The sequence below is a fragment of the Melanerpes formicivorus genome, unplaced genomic scaffold (genome assembly GCF_026170545.1).
Source record: "Melanerpes formicivorus ecotype bairdi unplaced genomic scaffold, bMelFor1.0.p_v2 SCAF_35, whole genome shotgun sequence".
Taxonomy (NCBI): domain Eukaryota; kingdom Metazoa; phylum Chordata; class Aves; order Piciformes; family Picidae; genus Melanerpes; species Melanerpes formicivorus.
This window is the reverse complement of record NW_027142387.1, coordinates 3,778,018-3,802,510: the sequence shown is the minus strand read 5'-3', so window position 1 is coordinate 3,802,510 and position 24,493 is coordinate 3,778,018. Positions and strand designations below refer to the sequence as shown.

The window sequence follows — 24,493 nt, the reverse complement described above, 5'->3', positions numbered from 1 at the left end:
GCCTTGACTGCAGGCACTAGAAATTCCCCAAAGCAAGCATCTTGTCCTGTCATTTTCTGGGCATTTTGCTATCTGAGGCTTTGGTGGAGCATGTAAGGGGTTTAAAGTTTTGCCCAACCATTTTCTGCCAGCACTCCTTGCTTTTAAAACTTGTCTTGGGCTGGGGGCTGCTTTGGGATGGGATCTGCCTACTTCCACAGAAGAATGGACCAGGAAGTGTTGGAGGAAATATTGCTGAACCACCAGTCCCAAAGTCAGTTCATTGATTTTCTACTAAAATAGCAACAGTGTTTGGCTAAGCAAGAGTTCAGATGAAATCCTGTGTTCTTTGCAGTAATTAAGCAAAAGTCATCTTGAGCACGTTGTGGCAGGGAGTCCTGCTTGCATTTGGATCCCTTTCTGGTTTACGCCTCTTGAAAATCAACTTGTTCCTTTGTCCTCCCTCCCTTTAAAGGACACTAAGCAATGACAATGTACTTCTAACGAGACAACTTCATTTAAGGCTGTAATATGATCAGCTGTCTTTCAAAAGTAGCATTGTTCACTGTATCACTTCCCCACTTTAGACAGCCAAAGAAAGCAAGAACAAAGAGCCTGCTTACTTGTAGGATGGAGCAGTCACTGTAATTCTACAACTAAAACTAAAAATGCAAAGAAGTCAAGCATCAAATTTAGACTTCAAGACAGTTTTTCCAGCCTGAATTACCCACTGATTAATTTAATGGATTTCATATCTATCACTACAAAGAAATTACTACCTTTCTACACCTGTAGGAATCCACATATAATAATAAGCAAACAAAGCTATTCCAGTGATCCAGTTTTCACCTGTCCTTTGTAATCCTCACTAAAAAATCAAGCTTATAACTTCCAGTAAGATACAAGTGTCTTTCACATAACAAGTACATTCTATAGTAGAAAAATGCAACCATTGCTTGGAATAGAAAGAGAAAGAATTCCTTTCTTGGAACTCTGGCTGAAACAATAAACACACCCCTTTGTTCTTGCTCTTCTTTGCACACAGCATTTCAAAATCACTGGGGAAAAAAGAAAGCAAGTAAGCAAGAAAAAAAAAAAAAGCTAACATCAAACTGCATTTGAGGTCTACTGATCATACTATTTTCCAGCTGAGGCAGGCAGACAAAGTATATTGGTTTCAAACCAGGATTAACTCATTGACTCCACTCATGACCCATAACCTGCTCAGTTTGAGCTCCTCCTCCATAGGCAGCTCAGATGAGAAATGGGAGAAAAAATGTCGTGATTGTACCAGAGCTGGTAAGATTTCACACAATGCCAGGTACCTTCATAGATAATTTGACCTCACAGGTATTTCCAAATTATATGTTGCTCCTATTGTTTTAAAGCTTAGCCCTTGTTTTCTTCATGGATCAAAGAGCCAACACAACTGGAAATACCAATCATTCTACTTTCAAAAGTTCTTGCTATTCCATTAATTGCACTGAAATTTTTATTTTCAAAAATAGCCTGTTCTGCCTGAGTTAGGGAAGGATTAGGGACATACAGAATCCCTGAGTTCATTCAGTGTTGTCAGAAGCATTTATCATTTTGGTCTATTCATGTTGTACAATATCTGGAGCAAATTCAGCTGCTTTCTCCCATGCACACACTCATGCATTCAAACACAGTTACATTGCCCCATTCGTTACCAAGGAAAAATCAGGTTTCTGAGACCACAGGAATACATTTTGAAAGCAACCACAAAAGCTATCCCACAAAACATCTCTGACATAGTCAGCTAAATTCTGCAAATCCCAAAACATCTTTCCTCCATTAAACTTCAGAAACTTTGTCAGAGTCAATGTCTGTCAAGACACAATACAATTATCCAGAAAAATAAAATAATTTTTTTAAAAAAAATCAGTCTTGAGTCAAAAAAAAAGTCAGAAATTGGACACTGGCATGTTCCTATACTCTTCAAACCCTTATATGTATATTTAAACTACATATACTGTTGTCATTTGTCAACAGTGCACTGCATTTGATTACACCTTTATTTAAAAAAAAATAGTGCATGCACACACATTTTTATCTTTATTATTCCCTCATGATCTTTGCATAGAAATATTACAAGAAGCTTAATAACAGCAGTGCATGGTCAGGCATACAAGTGCTTTCCAATAACCCAGGCAAAAATTCCAGAGAAGGAAGCCACTGGGAGGAGAAAGAGCTCTGGGATGAGCCTTCCTTCATCTCACTTCACATGGAGATATATGTACATATGTCCTCACACATACATGTATCTCACACTACATAGCACCACTGACAGAATGAGAGGAAATAGATTGAAATTGTACCAGGGAGGTTTAGTTTGGATATTAGGAAAAGTTTCTCTACTGAAAGAGTGGCCAGGTTTTGGAATAGATTACCCAGGGAGGTGGTGGAGTCACCATCCCAGGAGGTGTTCAAGAAATGTGTGGAAACAGCACTGTGGGACATGTTTTAATGGCCATGGATGTCTTAAGTTGAAGGTTGTACTTGGTGATCTTAGAGGTCTTTTCTACTCAAAACAGTTCTGTGATTCTATGATTAGCAGAGGAATTGGTTTTTCATTATTGCAGATAACCCATAGGTTATAGACATTATTATTCTACAATAACTAGAACATCTTCAAAATATATTTCTCATAAAATTAAAAGCAGATTAAAAAAAATAAAACAAAACAAAAAAGTGACCAAATCCAAATAAAAGAACCAACAATTTCCCAATGGTAATTCTAAAAGTACAAATAATATATGCCTACATATACTGTAAGCCAAACTTCAGTGTGTAAGGTATAAATTATACTTCACATTGATGTATTCAGCTGCAACACAGCTATTTGCTCTTAGTGTTATAATGAAATACTTAAATTAATAATGAGTTCAGGAAATAAATTCAAATGTAATCAGCTACACATAGCTCAATGTAAAAGCAAATGGAAAACCTCACAAATAATGTAAAAAAAAAAAAAGAAAAAAGAAAGCAAATTAAACTAAAACCCAACTGGATGAGTAAACACAATCAATAAAACCAAGCCCTACCCCTTCCTCCTCTTTCTTTCTTGTGGTAATAATAAATAATATTATTAAGGTAATAACAACAATGCATGTGGCACTAGGCATTTTCCTGGAATTAATAAACCTTAGCTCAGTCTACAATCCCCAACAAACAAGGCTGAATCTGAAACCCCAAGAAAGGCCTTTTGCAAACACACACAGGTTTAGGGGGTTTGGTCTTCCAGAAATTCAACTGCAAGGCACATCAGGACTTCACAGGAAAACCTAATGACATGATAAATGCTACATAACCTTGGGACACAGATGAAATGCAAAGGTATAATCCATTACCTACTGCATCTGGATATCAAAACAGGAAGAGTTTTAATATATAACTTTTCCTTTTTTTAAAGCAAAAGCTTAGCAGTTCACTTACAAGGCTTTACTTTAAGAGGTGCCGCTCTACTTTATGGAGCAAGTTTTTAGTGCACTTCTCCCTTTTCCCTCACTAAGTGCAGAGGGTTACAGCCAGAAGTCAGGCACAGGTTTCCTGGCCTGCTCCCAAAAGCAGGCTCTGAAAGCACTGCCAGCTGTGAATGCATCCTCTGCAGCCAGGCTGGGCGGGGTTCCACTGAAATGGCCTGGAGAGGGGGTCCCCCACTAAACTCCAGAGCCTGAAACGGAGACAACTGAAATGCATCTCACTCCTCCCCCCCGCTTTGCTCAATGCCTCTGGTTTTGGTGAAACACTACAGGAAGCTCCCTCTCAAAAAAAAGACAAAACACCAAAACCCAAAAAAACCAACCAAACACAAAACCCCCACCAAACAAACCAAAAACCCCCAACCTACCAACCAAAAACCCACAAAACAACAGATTTGGGGCCTGGAGGACTCCTTCAGAGCAGGAGTTAACAGGCCTGTTTCTGCTACCAGGAACACAGAATGATGCCAGCTGAACCCAGGGCTCATACCTGACTGTTGGCTGCTCCAGGATGAGGGAGGCTGCCTCACCTAGCTTGTTACAAGAAATCAAAGCTCTCCTGCAACTCTTCCACCACGGTTTTGAAGGAAGATAAAGAGCAAAGAATGAACAAGCAAAGAGGAGAAGTAACAGAAAGGAAAGAAAAAAACTAAAATCCTCAGGGCATTCCTTTCACATCAGAAGAAACCAAGGAGTCAGAAAATCCCAGCACTCTGGTGTCAAACTCAAGGAAAGAAAATCCTGTGATTTCTTAAGCAGTGCTGTCTTCTCCCTGGATTTTCAGTTAATAACTGTCCACATCCATACTAATCTTTTTGACTACTTGTGAAGTTGGAGATGGGGTTTAAGTCTTTCTAGAGATAAAACTGATGTTGCTTTCAGAGAGGCTATGCCTGAATTATGATGTAAGATAACGTCTTGTGCTTAACAAGATTAATTAAAGAGGGTTCCATTTTAACATATAGAGTCTACCAGCATCGTAGAGGAAATCCAAATAATTAGGTGAAGGAGAACAATTTGCCACCATTTCCAATCGCATGGCACTGGGACTAGAACAGCCCACTGGACTAAGCAACATACATACATACATATATGGTACATGTATATTATACATATAATGTACATGTATTTTACATTATATGAAGTGTAAGCATAAACATATTTGTTTACAGGTCTATTGGATTTACCGCTTGGGGTATCATTTATCTTCTGGCACCATCTTGAGCTGCCTGTCTTAAAAGTGACCAAAGAAAACTCCTGCAAGAATAGAATTGACCTTTCATACCAGAAACTTAATACACTTTAAGCTTCAAGTTACAACAAAAACAAACTCCCATTTCTTGCTGTAATGAAAGTGACTGAAAGGCATGCAAATCAGTTCTTATTTAAGACTTTTGTAGAAGATGTCAAAGTTCAATTTTAAGCCACATCACAAGAACACAGGAAATGACCCTGTCCCACAGATTTCTCGCCTCAAACACCAGCAAGTCTTTCTCCACTGAATGCAAGAGCAAAACACAACAATGAGGAGAGACACTGGCACACAGGAAAGTCACTGGTGACCTTTCCATAGGGACAGCACAGCCTTTAAATAAGCATATCCAAGATTAAGTGTATTAAGCTCACTGTATTCAGGCTCTACACTGCAAAGGGTTTTTCCCTTTCTCCTAGCAATGTAGTTTATCAGGATAGCAGTCTACATTGCGGTGTCTGAACTGAGGGACACTGAGGGAGACAAATTCCTTTTCTAAAGACTTCTCACATGGCCAGCACATATGTGACCACAGTAGTGGCTGTCAGCTCTGCACAGCTCCTGAAGATGTGCAGGGGAAAGCAGCTTGGCCAGCAAGACGTGGGCCATGCAGAGACTGAAGGGACTTGCCAAACAGGAAGCTCTTCTTCAGTCCTTCAAAGAAGTCTCAGAATTTCAGTCCTTCAGATGTCCTTTTCCCTCCTCTACCTGGACAAAAGGCAGGATCTCCATGGTGAGCCATAGTGATACATCACATTGCATGGTACATCAACAGGTAGGTTAGAATTCATTGTAAACAGTCAAGAGTCATGATAAGCTACTTCCAGGACAAATACTTTCAACATCACATAAACCAGAGCTCCACATCCACCAATCAAGGTGGTCAAATATATTATTCCAGGACCATCATCTTCTTAAAAACAGAGATTTTTTTTTTTCTTTGTACTGCAATATAAAGTTTTCACTCTGCCTAACCTCACTGGAAAGAAACAGGCATATCATCAAAAGTTCTGTCTTCTTGAAACTAAAGTTTCTGCTGCTTTCTGTGGAAACACTGGGGGTGAACCCCCCACTGCAGCTCATTGTTTTGCTGCAAGTAGCTTAAGATTGCAGAAACTTAGGGTTGTGTGTTTTCTGGTTTTGTTGTTTAAGCTAGTTGGAGTTAGGAGTTACCTGCATTTGGTTTTGCGAGGCCAGAGTCATTTAGGCTTTTGGCATCTTAATACACTATCAACATGAAATTATATTTCTAAGTGTTAAGCTGCTCCTGAAAACAGGATTTAACAATCAAACACACACACAGACTCTTCTAACAACACTGAGCAGAACAAGATCTGAAGTCCTGAAAAATCACAGCTTCTGAATCATTTATGCTAACTGAGATTTTGACAAAATACTTTAGAGGTTTTCCTTCCATTAGTAAAGTTTGTTGAGAAAAGAGACTTCTTCCAGGCATACATGTTAAATCAGTAGAGGAGAAAAAAGATTCTGATCGGTACTAAAAGCACAACTAATCCAATGCCCATTCCATGAATGTGGAAGAAATAAACAATCAAAAGTCTAGCTTTCAATTCCCACCTACTAAGAGCAGAGGCATACTACACAGCTCTAAAAGCCCCTAACCTGAAAAAAGTGCTGCCCCTTACTTGTCCTTAGTGAAGCATAAAAAATTGATGTATTCATTGAGCATTCACAGGAAAACTAAAATTAAACAATGAAGTCAGATAGCTTGAACTATGCATATCTTTTCTTCCCAGTTAAGAAACTGGGCAGTTTTACTCCAGGGATGCAAAATGTTTTGGTGTTCTCTGGAGCTAGAATTAAGCGTTAGATTTGCCAAAACAGAGAGGCAGAGTGTGGCAGTGTGATTACTGACACATTACTCACATTCCCAAGCCCTGGCTATAAAAGCTGTCCTGGCAAAAGGGATCAAATCCCGTCACATAAGTGATACATGACCTGGGCAATCTTCCAGACACACTTGTACCAGCACAAGGGGTCACAGCTTCCATGCAACTTGGCATCTCTCCCACTCTGACCCTCTGGCACAGCGGTTTACAGGAGCAAGTCCAACTTACTCCACACAAACTCATCTGGATTAAGTCAAACCACCAATTAAAAACCAGTTGGATGTGAATTGATACTGGTCATGTTAACTTGGATCCAAAGGGGCAGTAACTGCTGGAAAAAGAGACATAATGAATACCCAGGACCTGAATTTTCTTCCAGTGGCACAGCTGGATCCAAAAAAGGGCATGTCTTGGCTTTTGTGCTCCACCAGTATCCAGCCTCGGACAGCTTTAAGAGTCTTAGAAAATATGAGCAGTATAGGAAACCAGGCTAAGAGAATTTCCATTTGGAAAAACTTAAACTCTGCCTGTGTCTGCAACTCTTCTGAGCAATCCCAGTCAAGAGACACTAGGATGCACTCTCGGAGTGAGGAAGAAAAAGTTCATATCCAAACTGTACAAGGTCCCTGCCAACCCAGAAAGAGATAGTACTGCATTCATCATTAGAAGAAAACCCCCAGAGTCTGTAAGCAGCATGGCTCTGATTATCAGTAAAATTCTCACTCAATACCAAAGTTTCAGGTACACACTTATGCAGAAATCAGGGGAAATGACTGCCTGGGGAAACCATAACCTTGGTGTTCACCCTGCCCTGGCCCAGCCTCGCTAACTTCACTCAGCTGTTGCTTGCAAAAGCTGCTGTGAGAAGCAGCATAAATGTTACACACAGCTGGCTTTCAATGCTGGGAGCCTGTCTGAAATTTAGCAACAATCCATGGCTGGAAATGATTGTCAGCAGCGGGATTTCCTGACTCGCTCCATAACCAGCACTGAAATGGGGTTAGCTGACAGATTGCTGCCTGCCCTTGAAGAGCAGTGAGAGATTAATACTATACATATTAGGTTATTGCTGTTGGCTTACTATTCTTACGTTATATATGCTCTTTGGATACTATTGCTATAAAATCTCATGGCATAGCTGAGCTGCTTTAATAAAGATACATCTCTGTCCACTATTTGACTGCCACTGACAATGCTCTTTCTGCCACTGTACTGAAAATACAGCAGTTAACAAACAGTAAGTAAAGTGCCTATTGCTGACATATCTATTTGCATCAGAACATCAAAGGACAGGAGGCAACTCCAAGAGATGTAAAGTGGTGTAGATTTTAGCACAAATAGCGTTTTACTCTTTTTCCAGACTCAACACTCAGCAGCACTCTGCATCTTCTATTGTTAAGTAGACTTTTCAGATACTGAGATAGTATACTTCCTGAAGATTAATTAAGATTATGGAACAAAAACATTCAAGATTTAAATCAAGCAATAAAATATATAAAATAAAAATCTACTCTACACAGAGAAGGGGATCAGGATGTGTCAGGATAGGATGAGGTGTCTTTCTTGTTTCTTTTTTTAAAGACAGCATAATTAAATCTTCTTGTGTTTCAAAAGGAACAGTTTTCTTAGTGGGCACGTTTTGAAATTCACTGTAGTGTAGTACTTCCATGCACCTGTAAACCAACCTGTTCTCACAGAATGAGTGCTTAAAACTTTGCACAAGAGTCATACCAATATCTGATATTCACCAATCTCTCTCAAAAAAAAAAAAAAAAGGACTTTTTTATTTTAGCTGAACCTTTTTTTTTCTTTAAATAAGCAATGTTAGTTATAATTTGTTTCTAAAATCTCATCCAAATAGTTTAACCTCATCAAATCTAGGAGCTGAAAGATAAGGGTCATAACAAGAGTTGTCATGCCCAGTAAGAGCAACTGGCATAACTGTAGGGTAGAAAATGTAACATACAATAAAAGAATATGCACAACAAGCTACTGGAGATAAAATCCACAGCTGTTTCCTAAGTCTTCAGGAAGTTCACCAGTGGAGAAATCTGGCATTTTGTAGTTAGACTAATTTCCCCAGAGAACTGCCCCTGTGGGAGGGTGAAGGGATGCTCTGACGCCTTGGTGAAGACAGCACCTTCAAAGGTGCTTCACCAGTGGTGGTGAGTTAAAAGCACTACAGGGAGCACAGACCGGAATGAGAACTCATCTTCTGTCACTTCCTTTGCCTCTGAAAACTGGTCAGGAACTACAGAAAGAAAATACTGGGCTTTGGCCATGGAAACAGGGAGGACTGGCTGCTGCACAACAGGAAAATCATACAATGGAACTGGTGGAGACTCCTAAATACCAGTCAGTGAGCACTTTTTTACCTTACAGAGATGCAGAAAAGCCTTGCCAGGTATCAGAATCATAGAATACCAGGTGGAATGGACTTCAAGGATCATCTGGTCCAACCTTTCTTGGCAAAAGCACAGTCCAGAGTGCTGGGGAACTCATCACTTTCCCAGGGAGATTATTCCAATAGTTGACTATCCTCCAGGTAGTATCTCTATCCAATATGCCATATGAAATCACACACACAGAATCACAGAATCTTAGTGTCCAGAAAGGTCAGAAGGTCTAGCTCCACTCAGACCCTTCAAGGAACACTACCATGACCATCCACGACCATTCCCAACACATAACGTGGCATTTTGTCTCAACAACTCTGTTGCAAAAAAAACCAGCATTAAACTTTTTCACTGTCTGCACTAAATCTGCTAGAACTGTCCCCAGTGGTGACACAGGGAAAACACACAGATGACTCAACATGAAAAGACTCCAAACTGGTTACAAAAGCCCACCATGGAATCACTGTTCTCAGAATCACCCTGTAGTTCAGGCAACCCACATGGAAGAGACTGTTCTCTTCCATTAGAGCATTATTCATTAAAAGGTAGCTGCTGCTAAAAGTTTCCCACAACAAGAAGCTCTTTGGATTCCAACATTCCTTTACTAAGAAATCTTAGGAGTCATCATTTTCATTCTGGCTTTACATTCTGGATTTTTGCCTAGGTAATGTTTAACCGGGGATTGAATCTATTTAAGTATATATTCACAATACATGTTATGCATAGATGCCAAGGGATGGAAGTAGGCTATGAAACATGGAGGCTGTGATACTTTAAAAAAAAAAGAATCACTGTTGAAAGAGCTTAAGGATAACATAACACTGTAAATGAGGCTATGAGGTCATAATCCAATTTCCCAAATGGACAAATGGTGATATATTAGTATTTCTAAAAGTAAAATTTGACTGAGAGGAAGTAAAACAGCCCAGCACAAATTGGGCATTCAAAACTGTTACTAAAATAATTATTCAGGGGGGAAAAAAGGACAAAAACAAACAAACAAAAAACCCCAACAAAACAAACAAACAAACAAACAACAACCCAAACCCTACCAGATCAATTATAAGAATAGCAGGAATAAAAGCAGACTCTACCCTGATCCTGTATGCAAGACTTGAGAATGAAGTCTATGTAATTATTTGATGTGTTCTGCATTTTACTCTTTTAAAAAAGAAATGCCAATTTCTATTAGCAAAAGACACTCTGAGTAGTGAGATAACCCTAAAACAATGTCATCTGCTTCCAGAAACTGCTCCTTCTAGGCAGCACTCCGGACAGATGTTTCAAGCTTGCTATAGACCCAGGCTCAAGGTAAAATACCAAGGGAAACAGCACATCATCTTCATCTTGTTCCGTCACAGTGCTGGCCAAGAAAAATAGCTTAGGCAACTGGTGTTCCAGTTAATCCATGTGTGTAAAATATTCAACATGTAAGGATAGAAGGAAAAAACCCACAGCAACCTTTTAAAAGAACATGCTTCGAGTTATTTCTTTTCCAGTGCAAAGGAATGGAAACCCTCCCACTGATTCCAACAGGAGCCAGGCCAGACCCTGAATGTCTTCACATAAAACTTCCATTAAGGAGAAATTGTGTATTGGCATAAGGCATTTCTATTTTATCCCCTCCTTTTTTCCTCTTGATAAACTGCACAGTTGCAGCACATAATATATGGGGAGAAAAAAAGGCTTCTAATTCAAGGACAACATTATGAGGATTGAAACTGTATTAAACATAATAATCAAAACTGAACACCAAGAGAAGTAATATGTAGAAGAAATTATCATATTTTGGTTTATTATGTAATAAATTCATTTAAGAGGTTTCTAATAACCAAAGTCTTATTATAAACCATGACAAATAATGGCAAAATGTCACTGGTTAAGTGGACTGAGTTCATACTTTGCAATACTTCTACTACTGATTTCAGAATTGCTCTTATGGCTCACACAGCAAAGGAAAGATCCAGCACAGAGATGAATGACTGTGGAAACCAGCAAGACAGAGAGACTGTTGTTAAGGCTGTACAGGTCCCATTTTGCATCATTATTTTCACCTAACTCACATTCAGACACCTTTCATATCACCAGGTTGAAAAAAGCTTTGTATTTCAACAACTTTCTAAATTAACTCATACTAATGAAAACTTCCAAAAATTTCAACCTAAATGCAATGAGAATAAAGCTCAAAATACTCACCTAACTCCATGCAGTTGAAATTAAAAGCACTTTTGAGCTTTTAGATCTAGCAAAGTGCCCTGGCCACAACCCAAACTTTCACCAGGACATGTGCAAATGACATGGATCTTAGTTTCAACACAGAGAAAATCTAGGAGGCCAAGTCAGGACATGACCAGGACAGCTGAATGTAGTGTGTCACTACTCAAACTAGAGGCACCCTGTGTATTTCATCACCATTCAGTACCCTCACCAGCTTCCAAACCTGTCTCACTCTGGCTCTTAATGTCTTAGTAATTCAACCAAGGACTCTTTTGTGCACCTCAAATAACAGTGCTGTGTCTTCTACAGTGTAGAGAAGGATGCTTATGATCAGGATTGTGCCCCAAACATTTGTGTAGGATATATTTCTCTGTGTGTTAACCCTCCTTTGTTCCCCCGCCTTTCTGGAGGCGGCAGGGGGGATTCTGGCGCCACTGAGTCCAGGTAAACAGCCTACCTAGGCGGGGTCTCACCCCTGCAGTACTAGAGGCAGGCTATATGTTTGTTTCCCCTCAGGCCATATTTGGTAGGTGTCAGTTCATTGGTTAATCTTTGCGTTAGCAACAGATGCTTATTGGACCAGTATTCACTGGGGCAAATGGTAAATAGGGGTCGTTTGGCCGTGGACAGCACTCCGTGGGATCAACCGCTGCGTGATCCATTGTAGAAGAAAACCTGGTAGACCGTGTGAACCAGCGTTGCTGACCTGCCACTGCCCCCCTCCGAGCGAGGAACCTTTTGAATCCTGGGAGAGAGCAGCAGAGCCACGCGGTGCGGCCACGCGGCCGGCGCCATTTCCTGTCTACTTATTACAACACATCCGTGCCACGTTGTCTGGACTACAAACATTATTAAGGAAAGACTCCACGAAGTCTCCATGTCCCAGTGGAGGCCAGTGACAAGCGGAGTCCCTCAGGGATCAGTCCTGGGACCTGTCTTATTCAACATCTTTGTGGGGGACATGGACAGTGGCATTGAGTGCACCCTCAGCAAGTTTGCTGATGACACCAAGCTGTGTGGTGCAGCAGACACGCTGGAGGGAAGGGAGGCCATCCAGAGGGACCTTGACAGGCTGGAGAGGTGGGCACAGGCCAACCTCATGAAGTTCAATAAGAGCAAGTGCAGGGTCCTGCATCTGGGTCGAGGCAATCCCAGGCACAAATACAGGCTGGGCAGTGACTGGCTGGAGGGTAGCCCTGAGGAGAGAGACTTGGGGGTGCTGGTGGACAAAAAGCTCAACATGAGCTCTCAGTGTGCACTTGCAGCCCGCGAGGCCAATCAGATCCTGGGCTGCATCAGGAGAAGTGTGGCTAGCAAGTCGAGGGAGGTGATCCTCCCCCTCTACTCAGCCCTGGTGAGACCCCACCTGGAGTACTGTGTCCAGTTCTGGAGCCCCTATTACAAGAGGGATGTGGAGGTGCTGGAACGTGTCCAGAGAAGGGCCACGAGGATGATCAGAGGGCTGGAGCACCTCTCCTATGAGGACAGACTGAAGGAGTTGGGGCTGTACAGTCTGCAGAAGAGAAGGCTCCGAGGAGATCTAATTGTCGCCTTCCAGTATCTGAAGGGGGCCTACAGGAAGGCTGGGGAAGGACTTCTCAGGATATCAGGTAGTGATAGGACTAGGGGGAATGGAATGAAGCTGGAGGTGGGGAGATTCAGGCTGGATGTGAGGAGGAGGTTCTTCACCATGAGAGTGGTGAAACCCTGGAATGGGTTGTCCAGGGAGGTGGTCGAGGCCCCGTCCCTGGGGGTGTTTAAGAGCAGGCTGGATGAGGCTCTGTCCAGCCTGATCTAGTGTGGGGTGTCCCTGCCCATGGCAGGGGGGTTGGAACTAGATGATCCTTGCGGTCCCTTCCAACCCTGAATGAAACTATGAAACTATAAGTTCTCAGTTTGTGAGTAAGCCAAGCCCTTCTTTACAGAGCTTCAGTTAGGGTAGCGTTTATATTGCTCCGGGTGGAGGGTTGCCGGTCACTGACCAACCCCTCCCCCGCCACTCTCTGACTCAGTTTAGATTATAAGGTCTGTGAATCATTTTGATTTAAATGCCCATACATAACATTCTGTAAAGATAGTTTCACTAACCGAATACTGATACCTGTGAAGGGTGACTGTAAATACCCCATTACAGAGTTTGTACATGTATATAAAAATAAACTTATATTTTCATTGATGGATCTGCTGCGCATTTCTGAGGGCATATCCACGACATTCAGAAACACAAAAGGTGTAATTTACACAGATCAAACCTGAAAAATAAAATCTCAGTAAAGAGCCTGGAAGAAATTCAAGCCCAGCATAACCAGAAATAACTTCCAACTGTCTCAGCAGGCCACCCCCTGTCCCTACATATATTTCATTTAAATTGCCTTAAATTCAAGAGCTTTGCTTACAGCAAGATTGACCTTTCTTACCTTTTGCCACATTTTGATGAAGAAGAGCTCCCTTGAAAAATTGAAGAATACATTGGTGTCGTAGGCGTCGTCCCCAACGTTAGAGATGGAAATGTTAAGTGAGATGTTCCTCACCGCTCCCAGGGCCAGGTAGGCAGTGGTGTCATCAACACTGTAGGCAGAAACAGTTACACTAGTTTAAGTCTGCGCACCTTTCACACTCTAGAACTTCTTTCTGCCTGCCATGGAAATGTCACAACTGTTTAAAAGCTCAGCAGCTGGTAACAGAGGAACGTGCTGTGCAGTCAGTGCACAGTGTGAGGGGTTGTACTGGGAATAAATAGCCTCTGAGACCTGGCTCTGGCACTTTTGTGACTGTAAGGAAACCCCATAATTCTCATGTGAAACTATTTCATGTCACTTATTGCTGATTTGGTTTTAGTGATGACACCAAGCTTTCTAAACATTATTCTCATAGTCACCTATAGGTGTGAATAAATATTTGCAAAGATAGATACAGCACAGATTGCAAAACTAGTTTGAGAGGTTCCAGTTTGCTGCTTGCTATATATCAAATAAATGGCACAATGATGTGACAGTACTTAGAAACATTTAGTCTTCTGGGTCCAAATTCAACATTTACTGTTGAAAAGGTGACAAATTACAAAGATGCTAAACATTCTGCTGGAGTTTTCTAATAATCAGAAGTCTACATTTGGAAGCAAAGAAATAAACCAACCATTTATTACTGCAAATTATTTCTCATGAACTTGATGATCTCACTTCTTCCAATCACTTCAAGATTTATCAAAGCCATTAACAAAATCTGAAGTATTGCTTCAACAAGCAAAAGAACATTACAAGATACTAATCTTATGCAGGGTTGCACATGCAAAGCATGCCACAGAATCCTCTTTGAATTGGTAGCAGCAGCACTTGGAGGTTTAAAGCCAAGACAATCAAGATTGGTCTCCTTCCTACTCAATAATAAAAAATACTCAGCATTAAACCTAACTTAACACTAAACCCACAAAAAATGTCAAAATAAACACCACTGGATTGTGTTACTACTTTCTAAAGCTATCATTCCTCTGTTAATAGTACATCATAACAAAATGATCACAGAATCATAAAGTGGCTTTGGTTGAAAGGAATCTTAGAGATCATCTACTCCAAATTCCCTGCCATTGGCAAGAGGTTTGTGACAACATTTTGCTCAGCAGAGAAAGAAAACCCATTTTCTAAGAGAACATTTTAGTTACTCCTACACAAAATTCACACACCAATAAACTCTGTAAAACCAGTTCTTCCTATGAAATTCTGTAGGATATTGTGCTGCATGTCTCATTTTAAGAGAGCAGCTTTCTGAGTCATTAAATCTCTGTACATCTGGAATGAATTAGGTTCACTTGCAGTGAGAAGAGGATTAGGAAACTCCCTGTTTGCAGGGGAGCTCCCAGGCACTGTTTGCAAGAATAACGTCACAGGGCACAGACAGCCTGCTGCGGTGCTGGAGCAGCTCTGGTGCCAACCCAGTGCCATCCTCCTCCAGCACCTGCTGCATAGGAAACAGCTGAGCTGCCAGGTACAATATGACATCTAAAGGACTACTTGTCACCCACTAGAAACAAGAAATACTGAAGTCACCTCCTCATCTGAACAAAGTATGTCAAATAATTTAAGAAACATATTCAAGTAATGGCTTTCAGTTTGTTTTGCTGGATGCGAACCAAAGCTGCCAATATTCTCACCACAGACCTCTTTAAACTTCTTCACATCAAGGAGGAAAGGCTAAAAATAAAACCAGACTCAAAACAAAACAAAAATTGAACAAAACATAAACATAAACCAAAAAAGACCCCAACCAAACAAAAACCCCAAAACAAATCAAACCAACCAACAAAACAGAAGTGAAAAAAGGTGAAAAAATATCAAGATATAATCACTTAATCAGACAGAACACCACCATCTCAGTACATGACACTACATACAAACAGTGAACCAAAAGAAGTTCTGAAGAGACTGTAGACATATGTATACAGTAAACACAGGCAACCACATTTGTACAGGCATGTGAAGGATGCCAATATCTCAATGTCTGCATGGAAAATGAAGGAAATTTGACCTTCAGAATGAAATACCTGCAGCTTTCATTTACATGACCTACACTTGGAGGTTAATATTCAGTCCTGAAAATCAGGCTCCAAGATTTTTGCCATTGTTTTGAATTCACTGTCTGTGGTACCACGTGTCAAATGCAAGTAGAACACATACTTAACGTGTTCCTCCTAACTGACTAAGGAAACTAAATTCCAGGATAAAACAAGAATCATCTCTTTTGCATGCTTTGTTAATGTCTGCACTATGATCAGCAAGGGAAGAAAGACCAGCCAGGAAAGGCAAACTGAAAAGGTCTGCAATTTTCATTTCCCCACTCCTCACAAGGCTGGTGTTTGCAACAACATGGGTCAGGGGAGACATAATCTGCATTCCAAAAGGTACTTAGGGATGTATTTCTCTATTTCCTGCACTAGAGAGAAATTTTAAAGAAGCATTTAGCACTTCCTCTCAGCCTGTGCAGATCATACACAGGGCAAGGAACATGATGGGGTCACACTTACACTGTTAGCCTGGGTCACCAACTTTTCCTTTTATATTAGGAGCCATTCTTTCCTTACAACAAATCAGCACCTACATGGATACATCATCACCACTACTCCATGGACAGTGAAAGTTACTGCTGGGGTCACTTAGATGGCAGGTGAATAGAAGTGCTTCAAACCACTAAAATCCAATCTGTCCATTACCTCTATCAGATTAAAGTGCCACTTTCTTTTAAATCAGTCACAGGTGTAAATGAGTCAACAACATTGGCCATGTTAAAGATAAAACAGATTTCTACCTTCACCAATGAGGGTTGCAATTGGTCTTCACAGTTACTATGATACTTGAATATTAATTTTGTCTCTACAGACTTTACAGGCCCTGAGAACATTTCTCATGTTGAGTTTCTATCACAGGTTCCAGGGTCAGATGAACTTTAGGAGCGGTTTTGCAAATACTTAAACCTTAAGGGACAATGAAAATCTGAAACCCCCAGCTGATCGTCTGGGAGTTCATTTGATGTCTCAATGGAAAACAAAGAGGTAGCAGCCCCATAAACAAATCCAAACAAACCCAAATTTTAAACAACCCTACAAGGAGCAAAGCTATTGGATTTTACACCACTTGGTTATACTGTCTTACCATCTCGTGCATTCAATGTCAAATCTTTCTGCAATGGTCACAACCGATTTAGACTAAGGACTTGGCCAAACAAGATACTATGACTTATTCTGCATCAGTTGAAATGCTGCCTCCCATTGAAGCTTCTGCTAGCAAAGGCACAAAGAAACCTGATGCAGCTGATGACCACAGCCTATCTGAGATGCACTTAAGACAGTTGTAGTAAAGTAGCTCTGAGCTCATCAAATCATTTCATTACCGATCTTTTCTATCTCTCAAGTGGAAACTCCAGTGTGCTCTGAGTAGCAGACATGAGATGATGGGAAAAACAAAATGGAGAATTTGAGGAGTGGTTAACCAAGGTTCTGTGTCAGCAGAGCACAATTTGGGAGTAGTATCATATCAATATTTCTCCCTAGGAAGACTGAGTATCAACATGCCAATATTGCCCCATAGGAATAGAATAGAATAGAATTAACCAGGTTGGAAGAGACCTTTGAGATCATCAAGTTCAACCTATCATCCAACACTATCTAATCAACTAAACCATGGCACCAAGCATCCTATCAAGTCTCTTCCTAAACACCTCCCTGGGCAGCCCATTCCAATGGCAAATAACTCTGTGAAGAACTTCTTCCTAACATCCAGCCTAAACTTCCCCTAGCACAGCTTGAGACTGTGTCCTCTTGTTCTTCTGCTGGTTGCCTGGGAGAAGAGACCAACCCCCACCTGGCTACAACCTCCCTGCAGGTAGTTGTAGACAGCAATAAGGTCTCTCCTGAGCCTCCTTTTCTCCAGGCTAAGATACTCAATATCCCACAGGATAAATGCTCTCTGCAGTGAGTCCAGGGCCAAGGGTGGGTGGGTGGGAGGGAACTCCCAGATGAGCACATCCTGGTACCCTCCTGGCACAGAACTGCCCTCTCCAGTTCCATAACATGCATTGCAATTCAAGAATACGGCACAGAGCATTGCCTTTTCCATCTTCCCTATACATCAATGTTAAAAACTAATGCATCTGAGTAGTAAACAACAGTGGGTGAACACTCTAGGAAATCCTTTTTGCCTTTATTATGGTATTGGAATATCAGAGGGGTTTCTAGTGACAGCTAGTTACCACATATTCAAAGCTCTCCCTCAAATGTAATTTCTCCACATAAATTCCCCAAAACTACACAAGAGACAACTTTCGCTAACCTATGTGTTCAAACTTTTATGCAAAAAAGGACAGAGCTGGGCACCACATCTGCACAAAACTATCCCATATCAGCCTACAGCAATCTGGTGCCTTTTACTATTATCACTAATTTCAATTGCACCCAGATGTTCACAGCCTTTTAAAAAGCAAAACTGAAGAATCACTGGGGAAAGAACTGTCTCTGTTTTCACACAATGTTTACTCCAGGAAGCAGCCTTGGTTTGAATGGAGCTACCCTGGTTTATGAAACTGTCACATGAAAGCAAGATGAGGCACAACATCTACAGAAGCTCTAATCTAATCTTTCACCCTTGAAGACACACATACAAACCCACATCTTTTTTGAGCACAAGCAGCTTCCTTGGAATCAGTGGCATTGTGCCCCTGGGATAAAGTTATCCCTGCGTGTGTGTGCAAGACATCTTCCTATGGCTGAAACATAAACAAAAACTAGTTACTCATGGCAGAAAGAAATGCTAAAGACAAATGGTACAAGGCACACAACTGAAAGTTGCACGCATTAGTCTGTTCCTAGGAATTAGATTGTTAACAAAGTCATCACATGTACTGTAATTGCATACATGTAATGTATTTACCATCAAACCCAGATATCCTACTGTTAGATAGCTTCCCATTCCCGGGCTGCTGAGGTACAACATGCAATTTAAAAAGCATACTCAGCTGAGTATCGATGATGGAGAAAAAGGCTAGTGCTCCATCTAGCAATCACATTCAGAGGTCAACATAAGGCACTCAATCAGAGATGAAACATCTGAAACAGTACAGGTTTGCTACCTTAGGAAATTCATTTTGCAGTAGCAGGTGCTACATGTCTCAATGTCACAGCTGATAAGCAATGTATACCCATATCAGCACATTTTCTCTATAGCTCATGTAAAACCTGCAAGACAATGTAATTGGTGAGCTGTGAAGAACCTCATCTTTCGCAGATTTTGTAACTGTAGGATATACTACAGAAAAAGTTCTTGTGGCTGCATCAGGAACAAGTATGTATATATGTATGTACACAGACAGATGCACGCATGCACCAGCCAAGATGTAATTTGCAAGCACAAAATCCTGCTGAATCCACTTCTCATTGCAGACCATACAGTACCAAGAAATTCCACCTCTGGAGGCAGCTTACATCTGACAGATCTGCATGAGGATAAGCTACTGTTTTGTTAGCTAGACCAAGAAACTATATGGTGATCTTAGGTCCATAAAATACTGCTGCTCACAAGGAGGGCCAGGTTATACAGTAGTTCAGCAATCGACCCAAATTATATAGAAGAACAGCTCTTTGGGGTCATATTTAAAAACCAAACACTAAAATCCTACTTGAGAGGATACAGTCAATTGTTTCTTACAAAAATCCATATTTAAGAAGTGACAAGATTAACCTGTACAGTATCCTTGACTGATCACCAATGGCCAGTTATTAGAACTGCAAATCTGTATTCTTGTATGAGATGTGGACTACTGAGGTTTGTTACTACTCATCACTTGATGGCTCTATTATGATCCATGTGGGTTCAATCACCATCAAGAGGAACAGAACTGCCCAGTGCTATCAAATGGAACTTACTCATGTATTTTGGGAGAGATTTATGAGGGTTTGAGTACAATTAACCAGATGGAAACCAAAAAACCACTCCTTCATCTCCATTCAGCCTCAAAAAGGGAAAATATTCACTCATTCTGGAGACAATGTTCCCACTGCAACTTGTACTGTATCCTGATTAATTGTGGGCTTTGCTGGATAGCCCTTTCAGGAAACTGCAAATCTGATCTTGGATGAGCTACAACAGAATTCTCCATGTGCCTCACAAACGCAGCATCGAACACCCTAACAACTGTCTGTGGGTAAAAGATAAATAAAAGTAAATATAAATTAAAAATCAGAATTCTGCTTCCTGAATTCACTGAAAGACTAAATCCCAATGGGAATTGCAAATGTATTAATACACATGAAGTGGAATAAGCATTTTTTTCATTGAACCCTTTACAATGCAGCAAATTATTTTGAAATAACATTCAACTCCACCCTGATTTATGAAATTGCTGCAATCACAGTGTGAAACATGGTATGACTTTTTAAGAAAACAGAAAACAATGTACTCTCATCCATTTTTCCAAGGCTTTGTCATTCTCTTCTCCCTGGAAATAACTCTTGGTGTTTTAAAGGATTGTGAGTTAGGACAGCACTGCGGACTGTACACATAACCGCACGTGACTGTCACGGCTCCATATTTATGCCCTGGGAATATCCATGTTTCTACACAGAACTTTATACACAGAGGACCTTGACTGAAAGCTCAAGGCCACTCTCCCAGAAGGAGAAATGCTAAACCATAGCATTTGTTCATTTTGCTCTGGCTGTTTTTTGTAAAGCAGAAAATTAGCTCCATCTGAGCCGAGCAGCTCTGCTATTTGGGGTGGGCTGTCTAGGGTAAACGGACCGTCAAAAATATTTTTGAAAGAAGTGTTTGTTCAATGAAAGATAAAATAAGATAAAACAAATTCTTCATCTGCTATGAATGAAGAGGAAAGGAAAACCAGATATTATCAGAGCACGTAATTAAGCTCCAAACGAAAGGATATTGGTTTTCCTCATCACAACTGTTTTGTTAAGATGCACTTCAGGGGCATAAAACCACAGTGGGCATGCCATGAAATGTGAGGCCTCACTGGAAACAAATCCCCATTGTGTGATCAAAGGAAGATAAGTGCTGAGGCGTGAGCCTGGTGAAATTTATGAAACAGCTTTCCTTCCCACATGAAATGACAGGCTTTCAGCTTTTCTCTATGGGTTTGCAAAAGCCTGTGATCAGCGAAAACCTTCATTAATTTTCTCATAAAACACTGCTGTGTTCATGAGATACACTCAAAAAGGTTTAAACTTTCTGATCACAACTTCATGTTATTACTCCTTCCTTCAGATGACAATGACTTTATGCACTGTGACTAGACTAATCTATGCCCTGTGCCATTACAGCTTGTGTTGGTGAAAACTAAATTGAACACATGGTTTTATCTATGATTTTCAGAATCCTTCAGCTCAGTTTCTGCAATAATTGACACGTCAACACAAAACTGCTAAGGTTCATTTTGTCAAATCCAGGTGCCCAATGTTTGATGATGTGCCCAGTGATCCAGAGGGAATTCTTCCGCTGATTTTGGTAGGTGCATGAGAATATTTATTATTACACCTATGCACAACATTTGCAAAACAACCAGTTTTGCAATTGCATAGCTAGTCATCTATGTGAAAAATGTCTTTCTTCACTAATACAAACTGCAGAGTTGTAAGATCAAGGGCTGGGAGCAGGGGACACAGAGTGGTGGTACACATTCTCCCTTGTCTTTTGAATCATGCCTGGGTCAGGTACTTTAAGATTGCATCCTGAAACACTACAAAAAATCATTTATTTGCCTGTCAAACATGGAGCCACGCATAAAACAAAGATCACAGAATCAAAAGGAGGGTCAGCAGACAACATGTTAATGTTAATGCTTCAGTAAGTCACGGAAGAAATTTATTTGGAGGGGATAAAAATTTGCACCTTCTCTGGAGCTGACTGGAAGATACTGGAAAAATGCTTTTTCTTCATAAAATGCCATTTAAAATGGAAACATTTCAAACACATTGAAATGTTTGACAGACTGAGGTTTTGTTTTGTTGGGGTTTTTTGGTTGGTTGGTTGGGTTTTTTTGCCTAATTCCATAGGAGCCAACAGAAACTTCTCAAGTCACAAACTTGACCTTTCAACAGGAAAAGGGCATTTCTCAAAAAATCCCATTTCATAAGAGAACTTATTAAATCATGGACTCCAACTCAAAAAGCCCTAACAAATTTCTAAAACCATGAAAATTTGTGTAAAATGCACCTGTCACCCCCTTGGCTTTCCACAACTTTTGTTTCCAGTTTCACATTTCCAATATAAACATTTTGCAGCAGTATATACAGGAATTCCAGCCAGTCTGTAGGGTGAATGAATGAATGGTGGCCATTAAAGATGCTCTAAACCAACACATAAAAGCAAGCTGCTTATTCCAAACAGTAAAACATTACTCAGAAGCACTCCAATGGGTGAGTAATTCTGTTTCTAATGACAGATGAAGGGTAACTTCATGTCACATAAATATATGGAAGACAGACTCCCTCCTGGAACCTTCTCAGGAATAGCTCTAATTATTCCAGCACTTTCTGTTGCTGTAATATTTATTGCAACAGCATTTATTATGGCGTGTTCTGTCCAAGGGGGCTCATAGTCCTGTGCTTACAATCCAATTTACATACCATGTGCACAGCTTGTGCTGGAATACAGCAGCTACATGACATGCTGCAACATCATCTCTCTTCTTGCCCTGTTTGTTTTCACTAAAGCTGCTCCACTCACTGTGACATGCAGGCTGTCAGTATATTTATACAGCCACACAGGATTTCCTTCCTAGATGTACCTCATAGGGAAGCCACTACCCATTTTGTGCTGGTCTTTTAGCTGGTTTGTTTATTGCAGCTGGAAGAAAGTCTGTTTTTTCAAACACTCTCACTGTTACTCAGATGTCTTCTCATGGTTTTCACTTAGTTCCCATCACAGCCTAAACAGTGCTGTTACCATTACCTTTGCAGAGTGCCAATCTGACAGACAGGCAGCAGCTTGAGATCTGAAACTGCCTTGATATGTTAGACAAGATATGTGCTCCTGTAAACCTGGCTCCCTCAGCACTTTCAGGTCTTTCTTAAAAGACCAAATTATTATTTCCACCCCCTCTATAAAGTACCAGAGGAATGGATTAGTAGATTTTAAATGCCAGAGAGGTCTAATCTTCTACAGAACACCTGCTTCAGCGTTTCCCCCCCAGCACATCTTGAGAAAACAGATGCTGTTCAGCTTCTAAACAAGTAGAAGTGAAATAAAAAATGTGCTATTTGCTACAGAAACCTGATGGAAAAGACATTTGCTGTGCTAAGAAAAGAGAGTAAGGCACTGAAGTCAAGCATGATATGTAATAAATATATTTTCAATATTAAACAACATTTGAAACTAATAGCTAAGAGAATACTTTTTAATTGCATTTTGTGTTTCAGTACTGGGTTGCTGGAAAGGAAAACAGGTTTCTTATTGCTGTCCCAAAGCTATGGCTATAAAAATAAAGTTTATTGCAAAATATTCTATTCCTGTTTCTCTTATAGTTTCAGGTTGTGTCATTTAAGTTATCCATACGCAATACATAAATACTTTCTTTACACTTAGATACTTTTAGGTCTTTCCCTTTAGATGTCTCTCCCCAGCACAGAACATTATTGCATGGATAGGGCCAGATTTTGCCATATCCTACAACAGCTGCAAGATTTAACACTGGAGACTCTTTGAAGAGGAGGTGATGAGTAATCTCACTGCTCTGCGCTGCTACAGCCTCACATATTTATTCTTTAAGAAAAATGGATTTGAAACCAGTCATGACAAGAAAGATGAAACACCTCCCTTCTGCTCCTTCAGTTTCTCTTAACATTGCTTTCACCAAGTGCCCAGCACACTCTATGGCTCCTTTTTCTCTGGTCTTAAGTTGCCGTCTGCACTCATACTCCTACCAGTACCTCCAGGCCAGCCAATAAAAAGACCATTTGTAGTAATACTAGCAAAGACCACTCTAGCTGTATCTATACACTATATTATAATGTCTGCTATAGATCTCACAGCTCACAGCTTGTTTTGCCAGGCCCAGGCTTTGGTATTACTGTCGCCTCTAGTGATGTTACATATTCTTGATGGCAGAGATGACATTAGCAAGAGCCAAGGAGTTTCACAGGGAGGTTTCCAACCATAAAGCTGGAAGGCACCCATAACCACCCAAGAAAGGTGTGTCCATGTTGGCAAAGAGCTGTTTTCTGTTGAGGCAATTTTCCTCATGTTACAGGGAGGATTTGCCTTGAGACAAGTCAGAAAAATGCAGAAAAGTTGGTTGGAAAGGATTTCTGGAGGTCATACAATTCATCCTCATGTTCTTCAACACAGGACTATTGACAGCAACAGATGAGGTCAGCCGGGACCTTATGTGGCCAAGTTCTGAAACCCAAGATGGCTGAGCACATTATCTCTGCACACCTCACTTCTGTGTAGCATGAACTGCCTTCACAAGCAGGTTTCCCCAAATCCCTGGTCTAAATCTAGCAAACCACAGTCTACTGCTCTTGCCCGTCAAACCCAATCATATATGTTCAGAATGGTAGAACGAAGTTTCTGACTTTCCACATGCAGATTTTCATAGTTAAAGGACTTTGCATAAGTGGTCATATATTTGGTAGTTACCCAGACCCAGTGTTAACATCCCAGGCTGTCTATTTATTAAAATGCAGTGCTCCCTGTTTGAGGGTATACAAATAATTTTCAGAAGAGAAGGAGAATCCCAAGAAAAGCAAAGTTAAAGCAGACCTGGTCAGCTCTTTCCAGCATGGGCTGTTTTTCCTAT

General features: G+C 40.7%; 1 protein-coding gene across 1 annotated transcript in view; it reads right to left on the bottom strand.

Annotated features, from left to right (window-relative positions):
• ITGA9 (integrin subunit alpha 9) overlaps positions 1-24,493 on the bottom strand; it is a 216,509-nt gene that overhangs the window by 63,135 nt on the left and 128,881 nt on the right. The window contains exon 18 of the mRNA XM_068156889.1: positions 13,615-13,765. Within this exon, the coding sequence (XP_068012990.1) occupies positions 13,615-13,765 (151 nt within the window). The remainder of the gene's footprint in view (positions 1-13,614; positions 13,766-24,493) is intronic.